This window comes from Pseudoliparis swirei, chromosome 18 (genome assembly GCF_029220125.1).
Source record: "Pseudoliparis swirei isolate HS2019 ecotype Mariana Trench chromosome 18, NWPU_hadal_v1, whole genome shotgun sequence".
NCBI lineage: Eukaryota > Metazoa > Chordata > Actinopteri > Perciformes > Liparidae > Pseudoliparis > Pseudoliparis swirei.
The window spans coordinates 13864733-13882404 of record NC_079405.1 but is presented as its reverse complement, the minus strand read 5'-3'; the positions used below and the strand labels follow the sequence as shown (position 1 = coordinate 13882404).

General features: G+C 38.0%; 2 protein-coding genes across 2 annotated transcripts; one reads left to right on the top strand and one right to left on the bottom strand.

Moving 5' to 3' along the window:
- Positions 1 to 582: 582 nt before the first annotated feature.
- Positions 583 to 2156, top strand: LOC130207919 (green-sensitive opsin-like). Its single transcript, XM_056436706.1, is given in 6 exon segments — positions 583 to 674; positions 1139 to 1276; positions 1278 to 1287; positions 1418 to 1657; positions 1765 to 1832; positions 2129 to 2156. Coding segments are annotated over 6 exon segments (576 nt in total).
- A 5174-nt stretch (positions 2157 to 7330) lies between these two features.
- Positions 7331 to 10462, bottom strand: synprb (synaptoporin b). The gene is made up of 5 exons (XM_056438051.1): positions 10439 to 10462; positions 9803 to 9924; positions 8087 to 8285; positions 7764 to 7955; positions 7331 to 7687 (listed from the first exon to the last, which is right to left on the bottom strand). The coding sequence occupies exons 1-5, from the start codon at positions 10460 to 10462 to the stop codon at positions 7331 to 7333; spliced, it is 894 nt and encodes a 297-aa protein (XP_056294026.1).
- Between the last annotated feature and the right edge of the window lie 7210 nt (positions 10463 to 17672).

The window sequence follows — 17672 nt, the reverse complement described above, 5'->3', positions numbered from 1 at the left end:
TAGAAGATGTTATCAAGGAAACAACATGCAACAGAGTTGTGCAAGATGGCGATACAACACAGACATCAGCGAGAGTAATAGTCTACGTATGTGTCAACGCAAAATGATAAAACCCACCCTTTGTTCAGAAAACAGATCTATAGGTTGGAGTATAGTGAGTTATGGTGACGCGCAATGCAATTGAAGTAAGTCACCGCATCATTGTAAGGAAAGTGATACCTGAACCCAAACCAACAATCAAGCTCAAAGGTGAGGTTCACTATGTTTGCAAGACTCAGATCAGGAAAATGATCAGTCCAGATGATATAGTTAAGGTGCTAGAATCTGACTCCAGTGAAAGAGAAGATGCAACCGTATCTCAGGAAGATCTCCACTTCTTGACTAAACTGAGAGATAAAATCGAACAAAAACAAGATGACGATTATGAAATGCCCTCACCTTTCAAACAAGACAGAGCAAATCTAACCATTAATAATTCATGTGATGTTCAGTTTCTAAAAGGCTTTGACCGAAAGCTCAAGAGAGACCAGAAGTCCTGCTCAGACAACATGCACTTTATGAAAGATATCATTGCTCGTGGTGATGCAGATAGGGTTCCCAAAGAATAACTCAACAATCAATCAGCCTGGTATATTCCCAATCACGGAGTATACCACCCTCAAACACCTGGGAAGGTACGAGTCGTCTTTGATTGCTCAGCAAGATTCCAAGTCACGTCATTGAATAACCACCTTCTTACTGGGCCAGAGCTCACAATTATCTTGGTGGGAGTTCTCCGTAGGTTTTGCAAGGGTCTGATTGTTATTATGTGTGATGTGGATCAATTTCATGTAAGGCCGGAAGACTAAGACTACCTGAGGTTCTTATGGTGGGAGAATGGTGACCTGGCATTTCCGCCATCAACTTTCCGGATGAAAGTCCATCTGTTTGGGCAGCCTCCTTGCTCGGCTGTGCCAATTTTGATCTTAAACCTCTCAAACACCCCATTCAGATATTCTTGATACTGTAGAGGGTAATATGTATGTTAATACAACTGAATAGACAGATAATAAAACCCCAAATTTGGGATTTTAGGCAATACAAAATGAATTGAATTTAATAAATGTGTTCTTTAATGTTTTTCTTAAACTTCACATAGGTACCTTCCTGAGGGCATGCAGTGCTCCTGTGGACCGGACTACTACACTCTGGCTGCAGGCTTCAACAATGAATCATACGTCACGTACATGTTTGTCGTCCACTTCTTCATTCCCGTCTTTGTCATTTTCTTCACTTACAGTCAAAGCTGTAAGTGAAGTTTAAGTTATTTTTACACTATTTTGTCATTTTCTTTGTTAATATCATTGACATTCAGATAAACTCACAAAGAAAGGTCCACTACTGATGAACTGATCTTTTATTTGATCAAACACTTCAGGCCGCAGCCCAGCAGCAGGAGTCAGAGTCTACCCAGAAGGCTGAGAGGGAAGTGACACGCATGTGCGTCTTGATGGTCATTGGCTTCCTTGTAGCCTGGGTGCCATATGCTTCTTTTGCCGGTTGGATCTTCATGAACAAGGGAGCGTCCTTCACAGCCATGACAGCAGCTATCCCTTCATTCTTTACAAAGAGCTCAGCCCTGTATAACCCTATTATCTATGTGCTGTTGAACAAACAGGTTGGCTCAATATAATGTCTATTTTCTAGTACTTACCTTTTGTTGTTTGCTCAATCTTGAAAACGTGAACTTGTTTCTCAAGTTGCTTTCTTTGCTCTCATTTTCAGTTCCGTAACTGCATGCTGACCACTATTGGAATGGGCGGCATGGTGGAGGATGAGACCTCAGTCTCTCAGTGCGGTTACATGATGGTATAATTCGAATCTTGCTTTAGTCGGACTATGCTATCTTTTGGGGGATCAGCTGTTATCCCAATATACATGGCAGTGAGTAATTGCATGTCATATCTGGTGGCTCTGATATTATTTCAGTCTAGAAATATAAACAGGCAGAACAAGAGGCAACCTGGCGGCAGAAACTATTCGAATCGAATTCAGAGTTACGAGTCGAATTATCAACTGGTCGGACCGCACATAGTCCGACTAAGGTGTTTACATGAAACGGATAATTCGATTTCGCACTGTCTGACAGCAAGACAGAAGTGTCCTCTGTGTCTTAATCACGATGACATCCTCAAATCATTGGACATTTTTCTTACTGATCCCTTCCAGATTTTTAAAAAGATCCAGTGAACAGAAAGTCTTAAACTTTTGCCAAATGGATTTATGGATTTGATGAACGGGCTCTGGACCAAACACAATGAGGAATTAAATCTGTTAATATGTATGAACAAATGTAATGAAATGCATTTGCTCAGGAGTTCTTTTTGCGCAGCATTTATGTGTCTGTGTGCGCGCAAAAGCATATGAGTGAGTGCGTGAGAGAGAGTGAATTGTGACTCACTGTGCAGGACTTGATGACCCTCAAAACATCTCAACCGTCAGCTAAACCTGTTGAAATGTGTCAACACTTTCTGCTATGCTGATTGTGTCACACATGGGGTATTTTATTGTAATTATCTGTTTTACAGTGGCAACATTTTCACGTATAATATGAAAAGAAAAAAAATATAAAGAATTGACTAGATAATAAATGCATGCATGAAAAGAAATGTACTCCTGTTTTCATTTAATGTCTGAACTATCTCTAACTCTGCTGATTGGATCACCTGCTGTTTAAGCCAAAGTATAAATTCAAAGATTCGAGAGAATACTGTTAAGGTTCATTACCAGCCTTTGTTTATTTTTGTGAGCAAGAGATAAGTCTAATTTGACAAACAATATGTATTATTGTGGTAGTCCCTGTATTTCAAGTCAAGTTAGTTAAATATCTATTGCCCCAAAACAAGAAAGTCAGTCTCAAAGGCATTATAAATATGTACAAAATACTATCCTTAAATTGGAAAAAAACTAAAAACCCATTGACAAGGAAAAAGGAAGAACAGCTAGTGGATCGATCCCTTTTCATCTGCAGAACTTGTATTCCTTTTGGTATATTCCTAAATGTAAAATATTGCACATAAAGTGTCACTTCCTCATCGTTTAAGCACTGTGCATACAAGGCATCCCGTTGCAGTCTGTCTTCCCACTCTAATCCCTCATTGGTATCTTTTGTAAATCCTCTGAAGGTGTCATTAGAACAGAGGGCGTTCTAGAAACTGAAGGTTGGATTTTTACATTTCTTTTCAAAGCTCAGTACAGGATCCTCCTCCTACATATATAACAGTTAGATGAACACACTTCTAGATGATCAATTCAATTCAACTCAGTTTAGTTTGTATAGCCTAATATAAAAAATTACAAATTTGCCTCAAAGGGCTTTACAATCTGTAGACATACGACATCCCTGTCCCAGGACCTCACATCGGATCAGGAAAAACTCCAAAAAAACAGAAAAAAACCTTTCACGAGGGAAAAAGGAAATAAAAGAAACCTTCAGGAGAGCAACAGAGGAGGATCCCTCTCCCTGGATCGACAGAAGCAATAGATGACATGTGTATAGAATGAACAGCGCTACAAAGTTACAACACATTCAATGAATATCTATTGTCCTGGGGCATTATGAAATGCAGTTTTACTATTTGTTTTTTAGGTTACAGTCTATCTGTGTTTTAGTTCATTGAGATGAGTCATGACATGCACAATGGCACATGTCTAACTACGAGAGTTATACCTGAAAAAGACACACTAAATTCCCCAGTGTTAAAAATTCATTGTCAAAGTATAACAATAGCAAGAGTGATTCAACCAATTTAGCCCCCAGTGTTGGTGTAAATATTCAGAGTTAAACATGTTTGTGTAAAATATACAGTGTTAAAGTAAATTGACTATGTCAGAGTCATTACAACTAGAGCAAGAGTAAAAGGCCCAGTGTTGATGACCACGTTCACTGTTACTCTGGAAAGCTCCGCCCCCTCCTTCTCCTTTCAAATTGAGTTTCATCACGCTTGTATTAATGCTGAAAAGACTGCAGTAAGTTTCTGTAAGTCATGTTTTATATAAAATGTTGATATTTCAGCAGAAGCAACATTTTAGAATGACTCTTTACTGTGTTCAACTTACAATCAAGCTGTTTTTGTGTCTTGAAATATTGATTTGATCAACACTAGTGCGAGTGTTCTTTACATTTGACACGACACATGTTATTTACATTTGACACTCAGACTAGTGTTAATCAAAATGAACATTTCTCAGTGTAGTGTAAAGTAAAATAATAACTCTTACCAGAGTTGCATTAACTCTGAAATGTCAACACTACATTCAGTGTACTTTAACACTGTAGGTAGGGTTCATATGTTCACTGGCTGAGTGTTGAAATGTACTCTTTAAGTGTTAAATTGACACTGCCAATTTTAGTGTGTACCTGTTTCATGTTACATGTAGCATATATTTTGATAGTGGTAAATTACACATAGTTTCTGCTCTAGTTGTGTAAACTATGGAAAATGTGCTAAATTAAGCAAACACAAGCTTATTGACTGTTTAAAATTCCTTTTAAACAAGCTGCAATCTCTATTGGAGAGGTTTCAGATAATAAGACAAGCAGATGATGCCCCTTGCAGGTGTCTGCAAATACTTTGTATCCATAAATGCTCCACACTGTGCTCCACTTATAAATAAAAGCTGTAGATGGTTCATGCTCTGGTGATGGGAAATACAGACCTAACCAGGGATACATGTTACACACCAGTGTGAAACATGTTACAGCTCACAGGGGATTAATTACATATAAATACACATTTGTTCCATTTCAGATAGGCCATTTATCTCATGATGTATGTAGCCCTTTATTTCCTGCTGATAATCTGACCCTAATTGTCATGCTGTTGCACATGCACTGTAATTTTCTTGAAAGATCCTGCTTTGGACACCTGCATGTACTTAGTGTCTCTGTCAGGGGGCGGGGCTGAGGCAAGGGCGCCTCTCTTTTTCTAATTGCTCGGATCAGAAAGGAGAAGCTGCATACAGAGGTTTTAATAACTAACTTGGGTACTGGATATATTTAATGTTCACTGTGTGGGGCCTGGAAGAAGACACTGGCTCTGCTGGGTGAACCACAGATAAACTTCAAGAAGAAGCTTTATTGAGATCATGTAGTATGTGCTCGATAATATTTTCATATTAATAATGATTATGTAATTATTGTCAATATTCTTCATTTGGTTATTGGGGACTCAAACTACTGCCCATTTCCAAGTCAACACAATTGTACTTATATATCCTTAAATCTCAAATTTGTCTCCCTCTGAAAACTTTACAATCTGTACATCTTCAGACCGTTGACTATATTGGAAAGTCTAAAAAAAGAAGTGATACAATAGTCATGAATAAATTGAATTCCATGTGTAGAATTGCTAAATTGCTGAAAGACAACCACCGTTTATTAAAAATCATCATCACTAAGGGTTATGAACACAGTTTTCTTTCCACCTGAGATGTTTGGAATTGTAACCTACTAATTTTTAAAGTAAACAATTTATTTGTTCAATAACAATGTAAATGATCAAAAAAACATCCTTAGAAGTGCTAAACTTGATATTTATTCTCCATTTTGCTCGGAATTACATAGACAAACGTTTGATGAACTCTTTAATTTAATAACAACTACTTTACTGATGAGATTAAATTATCCACGTACTTTAAGCAAACCCAACTATACGTTATCAACACATTTTAAACTCTGCTAGTTGTCTGATAGGTGGAACAACAGACACCATGAGGGATTATCCCAGCCTTTGCAATCAAGATAATCATGACAGTGTGAAACATGCTGCAATGTCTCCATACAAGTTAATACTCATTACTGATCTCTTAATAGGTTAACCACATTTCTTTTTCAGTATTTCCTCACTTTTTAAGTCTCCTCTGCTCTGTTCATTTGTCTATGGAAATGAAGAGGCTGACAACATATACACAACCTTTATGAATAAATATGGCAACACCAGCTACAGGGGATACACTCACTTTGAGAGCAGTTCCTGAAAACCAGATCATTCTCCAGCTTTCACACATGTATCATAAAATGTTAATTAACATGTATGGAAATAGAGAACAAGTAAAAAGTAAAATATTAATTTATTATGTCAAGGCTCCACTGAAGCAATATTTATTTTCCACTCAAAACAAATATTCATTCAAAAAGAATGAACTAACAAAGACACTGGAGTGCCACATTGATCATAATTCATTTGTAAAGACAAAGTAAATATATGTTACAATCAAAGACTCGAGTTACTTGGTTAGACATATTTCCAAACTAAAACGGATACTGCACGTTTTCGATGTAAAGGTAAGAAATTAAGACGTGTGACTAAACTAGTGACTGAAATTAGTTAAATATCAACACTATGTAGTCCCATAACATCATTCTCAAAACGACTACATCATTGGGTATTTATTTATTAAAATGCTATTTTAATGGGGATTTGGAGTTGAACACATGTGTATATTTTTTAAATGTTAAAAACAATCCAAATGTGGCCAGGATAAAGGAAATCACACTGTGACAGAGACATACTAATGAGCTACAAAATAATTTGCTTGTAAAATAATCAATAAATAATTAATAATAATTAATAAAGTAGTTAATAGAACTAAGTTACATTACAGAGCATTACCTGCAGACCAGACCGAGTGCTACCACAACATTGCATCACTTGAGTAAATCTTTTATTTTTAGTTCATGAATACTTGTAAATACTTTGTATTACACTATACCTACATAATATACTGTACATACATATTGTTGACAGAGATATGACATTATATGTTGAATAACGTTGTCTAAGCTCTCACAGTAATTCTTTAAGCTCTATTTTATTTTGCAACCACCGTTGTTTTATATTATGTCAATATTACATTGTTCATCAAGTATAATTATTATATTTAAAAACTTTCTTTTAATCATGCGTCTTTGTCATGATTTATGTCCTCATCAATGAATGGGAAATACTTTTTGATGGCAATAATAGCACAACATATTATTATGATTTTTCTTTTTTGTATTGTCCTAATTGCTTTGACAACTCAGTTTGATTGTGAGGTGATTTATTGCAGAGCAAAAAGCCCACCGCTATGCCTGCTTATTGAAAAAGCTCACATTGAAAATGAATACAAACAAACAAAGCATTACGTTATGACTTCAAATTTCTTAGTTTCAAAAGTTACAATATAAATATTACATCACATTATGAACACTATATTTGTCCAATATTTACCACCAATGTTTTAATTGTATCTTACGGTAATAATCATGTCCCCATCTCCTTCACCATGTACAGCGCTAAGAGCTAAATCACATCTCGTTGACAAATATCATCGGGCCTTGAGAAGCCACTTCATTCTCTCTCTCATAGACTACCGGTTTGCCAAGATATGCGTGCGGTAAGCTCAAGCTTACTTGAGTCTGGTTGAAGCTACTTTGTCTGCTGACCTGCTGATTGAAACTGTTTTGTCTGTCGAGTTGTGGACCAAAAGCCTCCTCCGGCTGCTCGAGGCTGCTCCCACTGTAGAGTCGCTGTCGCATTTCACTCGTGCGTTTCCCAGAAGCACTCCTGGTTGGATATCTCTGACCTGTCTTGTACCAGCCCGTCTCTTTGAAGACAAACCAAATATTTCCAGCCCAAAGGACGACGTTTACAAAACCAAACACCTGGAGAGAAAAGACGGGACAGGAGTGAATGGGGAGTTTTTTTTCCAGTTTTGTGTTTTATTTGTTCATCACCTACCGCAGATGTATTAAGTTGTGACCAGGGAGACTCCTGGGTGGCTGTACATTTGTTCTCCTGGGATCTGCAGGCTGAGATGAGCAGAAGGACCTGTGTTGGGGTTGTGGCTGTCTTGATATCAGAAAGAGTTTTGGTCCAACAGCAACTGCTAACCAGCCACATGCAGGAGAAGATGATTGTAACAAGAAAATCCTGCTCAGGACAAAAGAGTAGAAAGGAAACAAAGAATTGTTTGGTTTCATACAAACAAAAACATAAACACAGTACCATTGGATCTTGGATGTATGTGCGGACATTAAAGTTGAAGGTGTAAACTCACTGACCACAAGTGGGCCTCTGTTGTTTCTCAAGTACGTGTTCTGGTAGAAGACATAGACGATTGTTGCCAGCAGTGAGTACAGGAAAGCAAAAACCCCCACAGTCAGGAAAAACTGAGCAGATGAGGAAAAGTTGCCATGAAGAAAAATAACCTCTTCCCTTTTTGCCTCACACAAGGGAGCCTTGAAATGCACTTCTTGTAATCTACAAGACAGAAAGAAGAGGTTTTGAGCTGATGGATAAAAACAGGTTGTTATTAAAGGCTGCCATGCAGTGAAACTTTACTTTAGCCGCTCATTGAAAAATAAGTTCTGCAACTTTTATTCCTTTTGTCACATTGGATTAATCATGACATTCAACGTCAGGGTTTTCCTGACCATTTTACTTAGTCTACATTAAAAAAAACACCACGCCAAAAAGAAAAAGTGCCAAAAGTGTATATATACACACACACACACAAACACACACACACACACACACACACACACACACACACACACACACACACACACACACACACACACACACACACACACACACACACACACACACACACACACACACACACACACACACACACACACACACACTTTTTGGGGTATTTATTTCTTATTTATATTTGCACCATTTCTTATTACTTTTTACAATTTCTCTTTGGATAATTAGAGTTTTATCTTATCTTGTTTTATAAATAATACATTTCTTGGTCATATTGTCTTCATGCTGCATGATTTAAGTGAGTTAAATTACTCTATTGTGTGACTATTATAGGCAGAAAGGTTTGTTCATTAATAGAGTACACAGCTTGTTTTTATAAGTAAATAATATAAAAAGAAAATGTAAACTAAATAAAAACTTATTTCTCCAAAAATGTTTTTTTGTATGACATGTATTAAGACACATTTAAAATATGTCAGTCTTCAGTCATTGCTTCCTTTTACCACCAATGTGCAAAAACACATGTTTCTTGTCCTGCAGTATAGATTTTTGACTCCCAAGGACTCAAAACATCTAGAAGAACTGAAGTACAATACAAAGCTGTTGAAAGTAATTTGAGTTAGTCCATTTTATACATGTAAAAATCATTATGTAGGATGTCCAATACAATCTTCACTCTTTATAAAAAAAGTCTGTTAATTCACAATTTGAAATTAAATAAATCTAAACATGATCATCAATTAAACAAGATTAAATTGTAAAAAATGTAATTAAAACACACTTTTTGTCTCTTTGTATACTAGCAAGTTAATTACCTTATGAGATCATAACACTCCCCCCCCCCCACCCCTCCCTCCTCCCTCCCACCTGCTCTCGTCTCTTCCTCCTTCTGTTTGTGGAAATCTGGATCGTGGTCGATGCCTTATACTCATTATTCATACATTTCTGTCATATCCATCGAGTGTGTTGTAACTCTGTAACACTGTTCATCTGTACACATGACATCTATTGCCTCTGTCCATCCGGGGAGAGGGATCCTCCTCTGTTGTTCTCCTGAAGATGTCTTCCCTTTTTCCCCTGAAAAAGTGTTTTTCCTATTTTTTGGGGGAGATTTTCCTGATACGATGTGAGGTCCTGGGACAGTATGTATGTATGTCTACAGATTATAAAGCCCTCTGAGGCAAATTTGTAGTTTGTGATTTTGAGCTATATAAAATAAACTGAATTGATATTGAATTGAATTGAAAGGATGTAAGCAAAGGAATGCACAATTATGTACATACCTGAAAGGATAGCCAAAATCGATGTTGATGCTGAGGTTACTCCTCCTGTCGGCACAGTCCACTTTAACTTGGAGGTGACCATAGTATCCTGCACACGTTGCAAAAGCACAGATGGCAAAAATCTAGAAGAAAAACAAATCACAAAAGGTTGAGGACATTTTTATAATTGATACAGTTGATTGATCCAGAATCAGGTCTGCATACTGTATACACATCAATAAAGTACTGTACTGCTTATTAAGAACTATAATTGCTTTGAAAACAAAACCTGAATAATTTAAAGGTTGGAAGACAACTAACTGAGCTACTTACTGTGTGCTGGAGGGGGGCCACAGCAGTACAGTACTGATTAAATCTGAGGATGTGAGTCATTTTATAATTATAGTCCTCATGCAGAATATGTGCTTTAGGAATGAAATATTTACTCTGTGTTCACTATTCTGAATAGATTTTTCTTTCCTTTTAAGTATGTGGCACATTTCCCATAAACAAGCGGCACTGAGTCTAAACCAATCAGCAAGTCAAAACATCAAACTCCAAACTGATATTGTAATTCATACAATGTATTATGCTCTCTAAAGAAGCAGAAATCACTAGAAGCAAAATGTAGAACAAGACTGGAGAAATTAAACTTACCGGAGCAAATATAACCATACACATTTAAAAATCACAGTTTTCCCGTCCAACTCCACACAGTGTAGACAACTTTTGTCATCAGGGTGAAAACGCTATGAATGTAGACGTGGAGAAAGAGAGCTGCTGTTCCAGCGGAGGGGAGGGCTGATAGGAGGCATCTTCCCCAGGGAGGAGTCTGTACTGCACCTCTAAGTTCACACACACATTGCAATAAACTGTTAATGCAATGACGAATGTGTGTGAACAGGATTTTGTTGTTTACTTTTTATAGTAAGACCATTAGAATATTGTTTTTTTAATTAAAAAGGCTCCAGCAGCATTTTGCCGCTGCAATAAAAACTATGTATCTCCAAATGTTGTGGTTTTGAATCTTTGAGATAATACAATACAGAAAATACAAATTTGTTGATATAATTATTTGAATAAATTAATTTATTTTTTAATTCATGTACATTTTTGTGGGTGTATGATAATGTGAGGTAATTCAATTATTTTATTTGAATAAACGTTATACCAAGCAATTTCCTCCCAACAATACTGTGTTGCTATGGTAACTGAAGTGTGTTCCAAACTGTTCATTTATGTTTCTCCACAAAAAAAGTGACCAAGGGTTCATTTAAAATGTCTTTTCCATAAATTAAATCTTCAAGAAAACTTGATAACACCTATCTTGTTGACACAAAAAAAAGCTCTGGACCGGGCCGCTTATGTAAATTAGCTAGAAAATCAGACAAAAACATACCTGATAATAATTTATCGGACCAAGATCCAATGAATAATCAGATTTAAGTTGGTATTCAGTGGCGGCTCTCCAATATAGGGCCACCCACCTTGAGCCACAAACAAATTATATATATTAGAATTATTTTATTTTATTTATAAATTATACACATTTTCAATATTTGTGTTTTTGAGATATGGAATATACCCAGTAATATGGTATTTGATCAAAAGTAATCAAGGACATGGATTTAGAATCGGGAAAACTGTTTTGGGGCCCATTAATTCTTGGGCCAGCCCCGCAGCAAGCATAATCATAGTATTACAAACAATACAGCTAATATTTGTAATAAATCAACATGCAATTTTGTGACTGAAATAGAAATGAACTAATTATGAATGTGAAAAAATAGAATAACGATTTTACTCTATTGTAACTATCGTGGATACTTGCATGTTCTTTTCTAATGATTCATTGATGATCGGATCGTTTGCATTGAAATACAAAGGATTCTGCTGACCTCTTTTGGTAGCAAGTCTGTTTTACAGATTTACTTTGACTGATTTTGGAGTAGTGCACATCACTGAGTACAATTATATCGAATTTGCTTTGAAAGAATGTTCTCTGATGTTCTTGAATGACAAATATATCTGTGTAAAAGAAAAGCCATATATTACTTAACAGGTTTACTGAGTAAATCTAGTAATCAACTTCAATCCTGGTAAAAAAACAAAACAGCTCATATGATAATGTCAATATGTTTTAACCTAGATGTTAAACATATAGGTGTTCAAGTGATATTGGATTTTGTGCCCTGGAAAAATAATATATTTTCACTCTATGTTCAGTGATTAGACATGTTCACATTGGACTTTCTGCATATAGTAGCTCTTAAAATCCAAAATATATCGGGGTTAGGTTTTATTTCCATTATTTTGAATACACTATTCTAAAGTATTGATCCTGCTATACCCACAGTTATAACCTATATCACTGGACCATACATTATAGAATCTAAATATAATAAACATTTTATAGGCAACTTTTAAGTTAAAGAACATTATGTTTTTGAGTATGGTACTCATAAACGCAGCTATTTCAAAAATAATCACAATAAAATGAAAAGAAGAAGTAAACAAAAAAAGTAAACGGATGAAAAGTAGAACAACCTATTGATGAGTTAAATGGGAAACTAGAATATTGACTACAACTACAACTAGGTAATAGGTAGTTAGGAACATACAAACAATGACTAGAAGTCATTGGAAGTGTGTCTTGAGAAGGTACCTCTAAAAAAGAGAAAGAGATTGTGATTGACTTATTCTCTCAGCCAAGCATTGGATGTTAATGACAAAATGACTGATGATATTGTTTCTCAATCAATGCTGAAAAACAGCGAAGAAGAAGTCGGTGCCAAAAGATGGCTGTTTGTTGGTCCATGGGGTGAAAGGATTTGAAAGATGCCAGCAAGACGTCAAAATCAATTCTGAATGTGATACATACCCAGTGCTGAAGAGTAAAAGCTCAAGTCATGTATTTTAAAACTAATTTTGTACAATCTGGAGGCTGACAAGAACATTGCACTGAGATAAAATAAAAGAAGAACAACAATTCAACACATGACCTCATTAACACATCTTACTCATATTTTCAGCCATTTTCAGCTATTTTAATTTCTTTATTTGAGCTTCAAGCTTTCAGATTTTAGCATTCCAATGCCTTACAGCAGGAAATGCTCTTTCTAGTTTAACATGGTTTTGTTGAAAAAAGTAAACTGTGGACAGCTTAACCAGAGCCTTTAACCAAGAATGGATATACTTATATGTGTGTTATTCCCACGGGTAGTTCAAACCCAGTAAAGTACAAATCATTTAACCCTTGTGTTGCCTTCGGGTCATTTTGACCCGATTCAATATTTAACCCTCCTGTCGCCTTCGGGTCAATTTTACCCGATTCAATGTTTAATGTCGGTGTTCTTTCGGGAGTCAACAAACAAATATAAAGTACCTCACACTTAAACTTGGAAAACAATATTAATTCTAATAATTTTCTGGAGATTTTAATAGCTGGGGTCATATTGACCTCAAGGGTAAAATATGTTAGTAAATATAAAGGTAACAGGAGGGTTAAACATTGAATCGGGTCATATTGACCCGAAGGCGACAGGAGGGTGAAACATTGAATCGGGTCAAATTGACCCGAAGGCAACACAAGGGTTAAGCAAACCTACCCACTCAAATCTAAAATATAGGGACAGAAAATATAAGAGCCAAATATGATTAGAATCCTACAAAAATTAATTCACTGTCCAATAATGATGTTAACAGAGAGGGGAATAGAGCTGAAACAAGTGTTTTTTTTAAACCACACAAAAAGATAAGAAAAGTATGGATAGCTTGGCTTCTTTTACTGACATCACTTCGTACCTGAATTCAATTAATTTAAAGCTGCAGGGCGAAGACGATCCCATTAAATTAGGTTGGATATTATACAATTTCATTTAACAATCAATTGTTGACTACATACAGACGTTAACACAACTTTTGGCTACTTCAATACATATGGCACTAAATCACAGCTCAAATTAGACATTGTTGTAATTCTCCCGATCTCAACATGAGGACATTCTCTCGAACTGGACCTCACTGAATTTTAACTGAATAACCCTGTGGCAATGTATTCTATGGTCTTGTCGGCAAGTTTAGAAAACTCAATCTTGAAAATCAATTATTTATTGTTATGGACTACACTAGAACAAAACAAAACAGAAATAAATATTGTTTGTTGTGTATTAGGTAACTCCTTCAATAATACAGTGATGTTTCAACTACAAAACACACCTTTAAATTGTAGTGTTCTCATCTGCTTTCAATTGAGAATATACTCTTATTAGTGATGTAGTCAAATATTCACTTTATTTGGTTATTTAAACACAACAAAACATGTAACTCTAACTGCTTTTTGGTTATTCAGCCAGCAGAGGGCAGTACTTAGCTATGCTCTCAGAGAGCATCATTCCTAAAGCTGCAATGATGAGCTCTTATACTTGCTCGTTGCTTTTGATCTTTCTCCTCCCTCCAAAGGCCGGTTGACGGTTGTGTCTCATATGTAAAATGAGCTATATACAGATCAAATCTTCTCCCATAGCGTGCCACTGATTTGATAAATTGTATATCCTACTTGAAGAGAAGATTGTGCTGATCAGCTTCAGGGTTTTTTCGTCATATTAAAGTGGTGAAGCTTCAGCCTCTCGCTGCATTATTAATTAATCTTTTTCTGGCATCATTTCCTGCTCTCTAACTGTGGGAGGAAGAGACATGCATTAATCTGGTGGTTTTCATGAGGCTTCCACCTGGAAAAGTGCTGTCCAATGAATTGATGAAGTGTTCTTTTCTGGCAGAGGGACACCTTTGGCCCAGTGCCCATCTAGAACATGCAATGATTCAAGCTCACTTCAAATACAAATTAAGGCTGAATGTATGCAATATATGTTTGTTAAAAAAGTCCTCATTCCAGTCTTAATAAGAGTGTATTACATCTTCTTCATTTCCATCCATATTTTTTGGCTGTTAGATAAAGAAAAGGCAGAATATTGTGTAACAAAAGAAAACACTGTACAGTGAGACTCAATGCACTTCTACATGAAAGGATGAAGAGAAAATGTAAAACAGAGGAAATAAAATAAAAAATATTGGATGCCACCTCAAATTCACTGAAACGTTAATGTCAAAGGTGGATCATGGAAGAAAAAACAAACAAACATGAAATACTCTTACTTAAAAGGGTTTAGATAGATTACAAATAGATCATCTTCTCCTTACTCTTAAAAGCCAATTACCCCCCATCTCCAAACTGTTAAGCATTTCTGTTACGATCTCAGACACTTAGGAAGTAGGACCCAATTGCACGACCCGGGAGACAGAGATAAAGTATTTGTAAGTACTTTATTTTTCGGTTCTGCAGTGAACAAAATGAAAGCGGCCACGTAGTGAGGATCAAAAACTTTTCAAGAGCACAACATAACCCGACCTGATCATGGCAAAAGACCAGACCAACTGACAAGGAACACTGGGAGACAGGGGAATTTAAGCACATGGTAACAAGACACAGGTGGGACCAATCAGGGGCGGGGCTGACACTGATGAGCATAGGAGACAGGTGTGATGACAGGTGAAAACAATCAGGAAGCCTGGAATGAGAGAAAGCGAACATAAATGACATGAACCTCTCTAGCATATCTGTCGGTGCACAACAGTACCTCTAGGGCCAACTCCTGATGGCCCAGGCTGATTGTAAAAGTCGTGGATAAGAGTCTTGTCTACGATAAATGAAGCAGCTATCCAGCTTCTAGCCTCAGGACCGTAACCCTTCCAGTCTACCAGGAATTGCTTGCCCTCCCCTATTACGGACCTCCAGTAGCTTACGGACCTTGTAAACGTCACCCCCTTCAAAGAACTGGGGCGGTGGAGGGGGCTTGGAGGCGGGAACAAGTGTGCTCTCACACCGGCTTGATTCTACTAACGTGAAACGTTGGGTGCACTCTCAAGGTCCTGGGAGTTGCAAGCGTGCCGGGTTGATGACTCTGGACACTGGAAACGGACCCACAAATCTCGGAGCCAGTTTCTTTGAGGCGACATGGAGTGGTAAGTCTTTGGTAGAGAGCCAAACCTTTTGGCCTGGACTGTAGGAGGGAGCGACCCTGCGATGAACGTCCGCAACAGCCTTCATCCGAGCTGAACTGGAGAAGAGACTGGCGAGCACCAGCCCAAACTCTGCGACAACGTCTGATCATGGCATGTGCCGATGGAACCATCACCTCTTCCTCGTTGTTAGGGAAAAGTGGAGGCTGGAAACCATTGACACAATGGAATGGAGAGAGACCTGTGGCCGTAGGAAGTGTATTGTGGGCAACCTCGACCCATGGCAGGTGGTCATCCCAGGTGGTCTGGTTCGGGAGACGAGACAACGAGCGTAGTCTCTAGTTCTTGGTTCGACTGTCCATTTGACTGAGGGTGATATCCTGATGACAGGCTGACGGTGGCACCTATGAGTCGACAAAACTCTTTCCAGAAGGCGGAAATGAATTGTGGACCCCTGTCGGAAACAATGTCATTAGGGAATCCATGGATCCTGAATACGTGATTCATCATGACCTCTGCGGTGACTTTGGCAGAGGGAAGCTTGGTCAATGGGATGAAGTGAGCCATTTTGAAAATCGATCAACCACTGTTAGAACCGTAGTCTTGCCTCTGGATGAGGGAAATCCTGTCACAAAATCCATCGAAATGTGTGACCAAGGACGATGGGGAATCGGCAGCGGCTGGAGCAAGCCCATCTTAACTTGAGATGAGGTCTTATTACACACCGGACAACCCGCCACATTTTTCTTCATGGATGGCCACCAGAAACGTTGTTGAATCCTGAACATTGTTCTTGCTACTCCCGGATGGCCGCAAAGCACAGATGAGTGAGCCCAGTGGATGACCTTGGAGTGAAGAGCCTCAGGAACAAACAGCAGATTGTTGGGACACTCGCTAGGCGCTGGATTCATGACATTTGCCTCTTTAACGTCTGACTCCACTTGCCAGGAAAAGGCTCCGATCACCCGGTTAAGTGGAAGGATGGTCTTGGCTCTACCGCAAGTGGTTCGGGATCGTAAAGACGAGACAAAGCATCGGGTTTTTGATTCTGAGACCCGGGACGAAAAGAGAGTGTGAAGTTGAATCTACTAAAGAAAAGTGTCCACCTGGCCTGACGGGAGTTGAGACGCTTAGCCTTTCTTATATATTCTAGATTCTTGTGATCTGTCCAGACTAAAGACGGTTGCTCTGCACCCTCCAGCCAGTGTCTCCATTCCTCGAGGGCAGCTTTACAGCTAACAATTCCTTGTTTCCCACGCCATAATTCCGCTCTGCCGTTGTCAACTTCCGCGACAGGTAAGCACATGGATGCATCTTGTTGTCTTCTGCAGAACGTTGAGACAGTACTCCTCCAATTCCCTCATTGGAAGCATCCACCTCGACCATAAACTGGCGCTGGGGATCTGGAATGGTGAGTATGGGAGCTGATGTGAATCTATCTCTGAGAAGTTTGAAAGCAAGATCCGCCTGGGGGTCCACTTGAAGGAACCTTAGGAGAAGTCAGAACATGCAGAGGAGCAGCAACAGAACTGAAATTCTAATAAACTTCCTATAGAAGTTAGCAAATCCTAGGAACTGCTGAACCTTTTTCCTGGAGTCTGGTGTGGGCCACTGGGATACTGCACTGACTTTCGCAGGATCCATTTGGATATGATTAGGTGAGACTATGTATCCTAAGAAAGACACCTCTTCTGTGTGGAACTCGCACTTCTCTGCCTTGACATATAGCTGATTATCCAGTAGTTTCTGCAAAACTTGGCGGACATGGTTAACATGAGATTTAGCGTCTGGGGAGAAAATCAGTATGTCATCCAGATACACAAACACTGAAATATTCAAGAATTCCGCAAAACCTCATTCACAAAAGCTTGAA

Coding starts and splice junctions, on each gene's coding strand:
- synprb (XM_056438051.1), bottom strand. CDS start 10,462: ATGTGTATGGTTATATTTGCTCCG. Junction 8,286..9,802: donor GATTTTGGCTATCCTTTCAG/GTATGTACATAA, acceptor TCTGTCTTGTAG/ATTACAAGAAGTGCATTTCA. Junction 7,688..7,763: donor CACAACTTAATACATCTGCG/GTAGGTGATGAA, acceptor TTTTCTCTCCAG/GTGTTTGGTTTTGTAAACGT.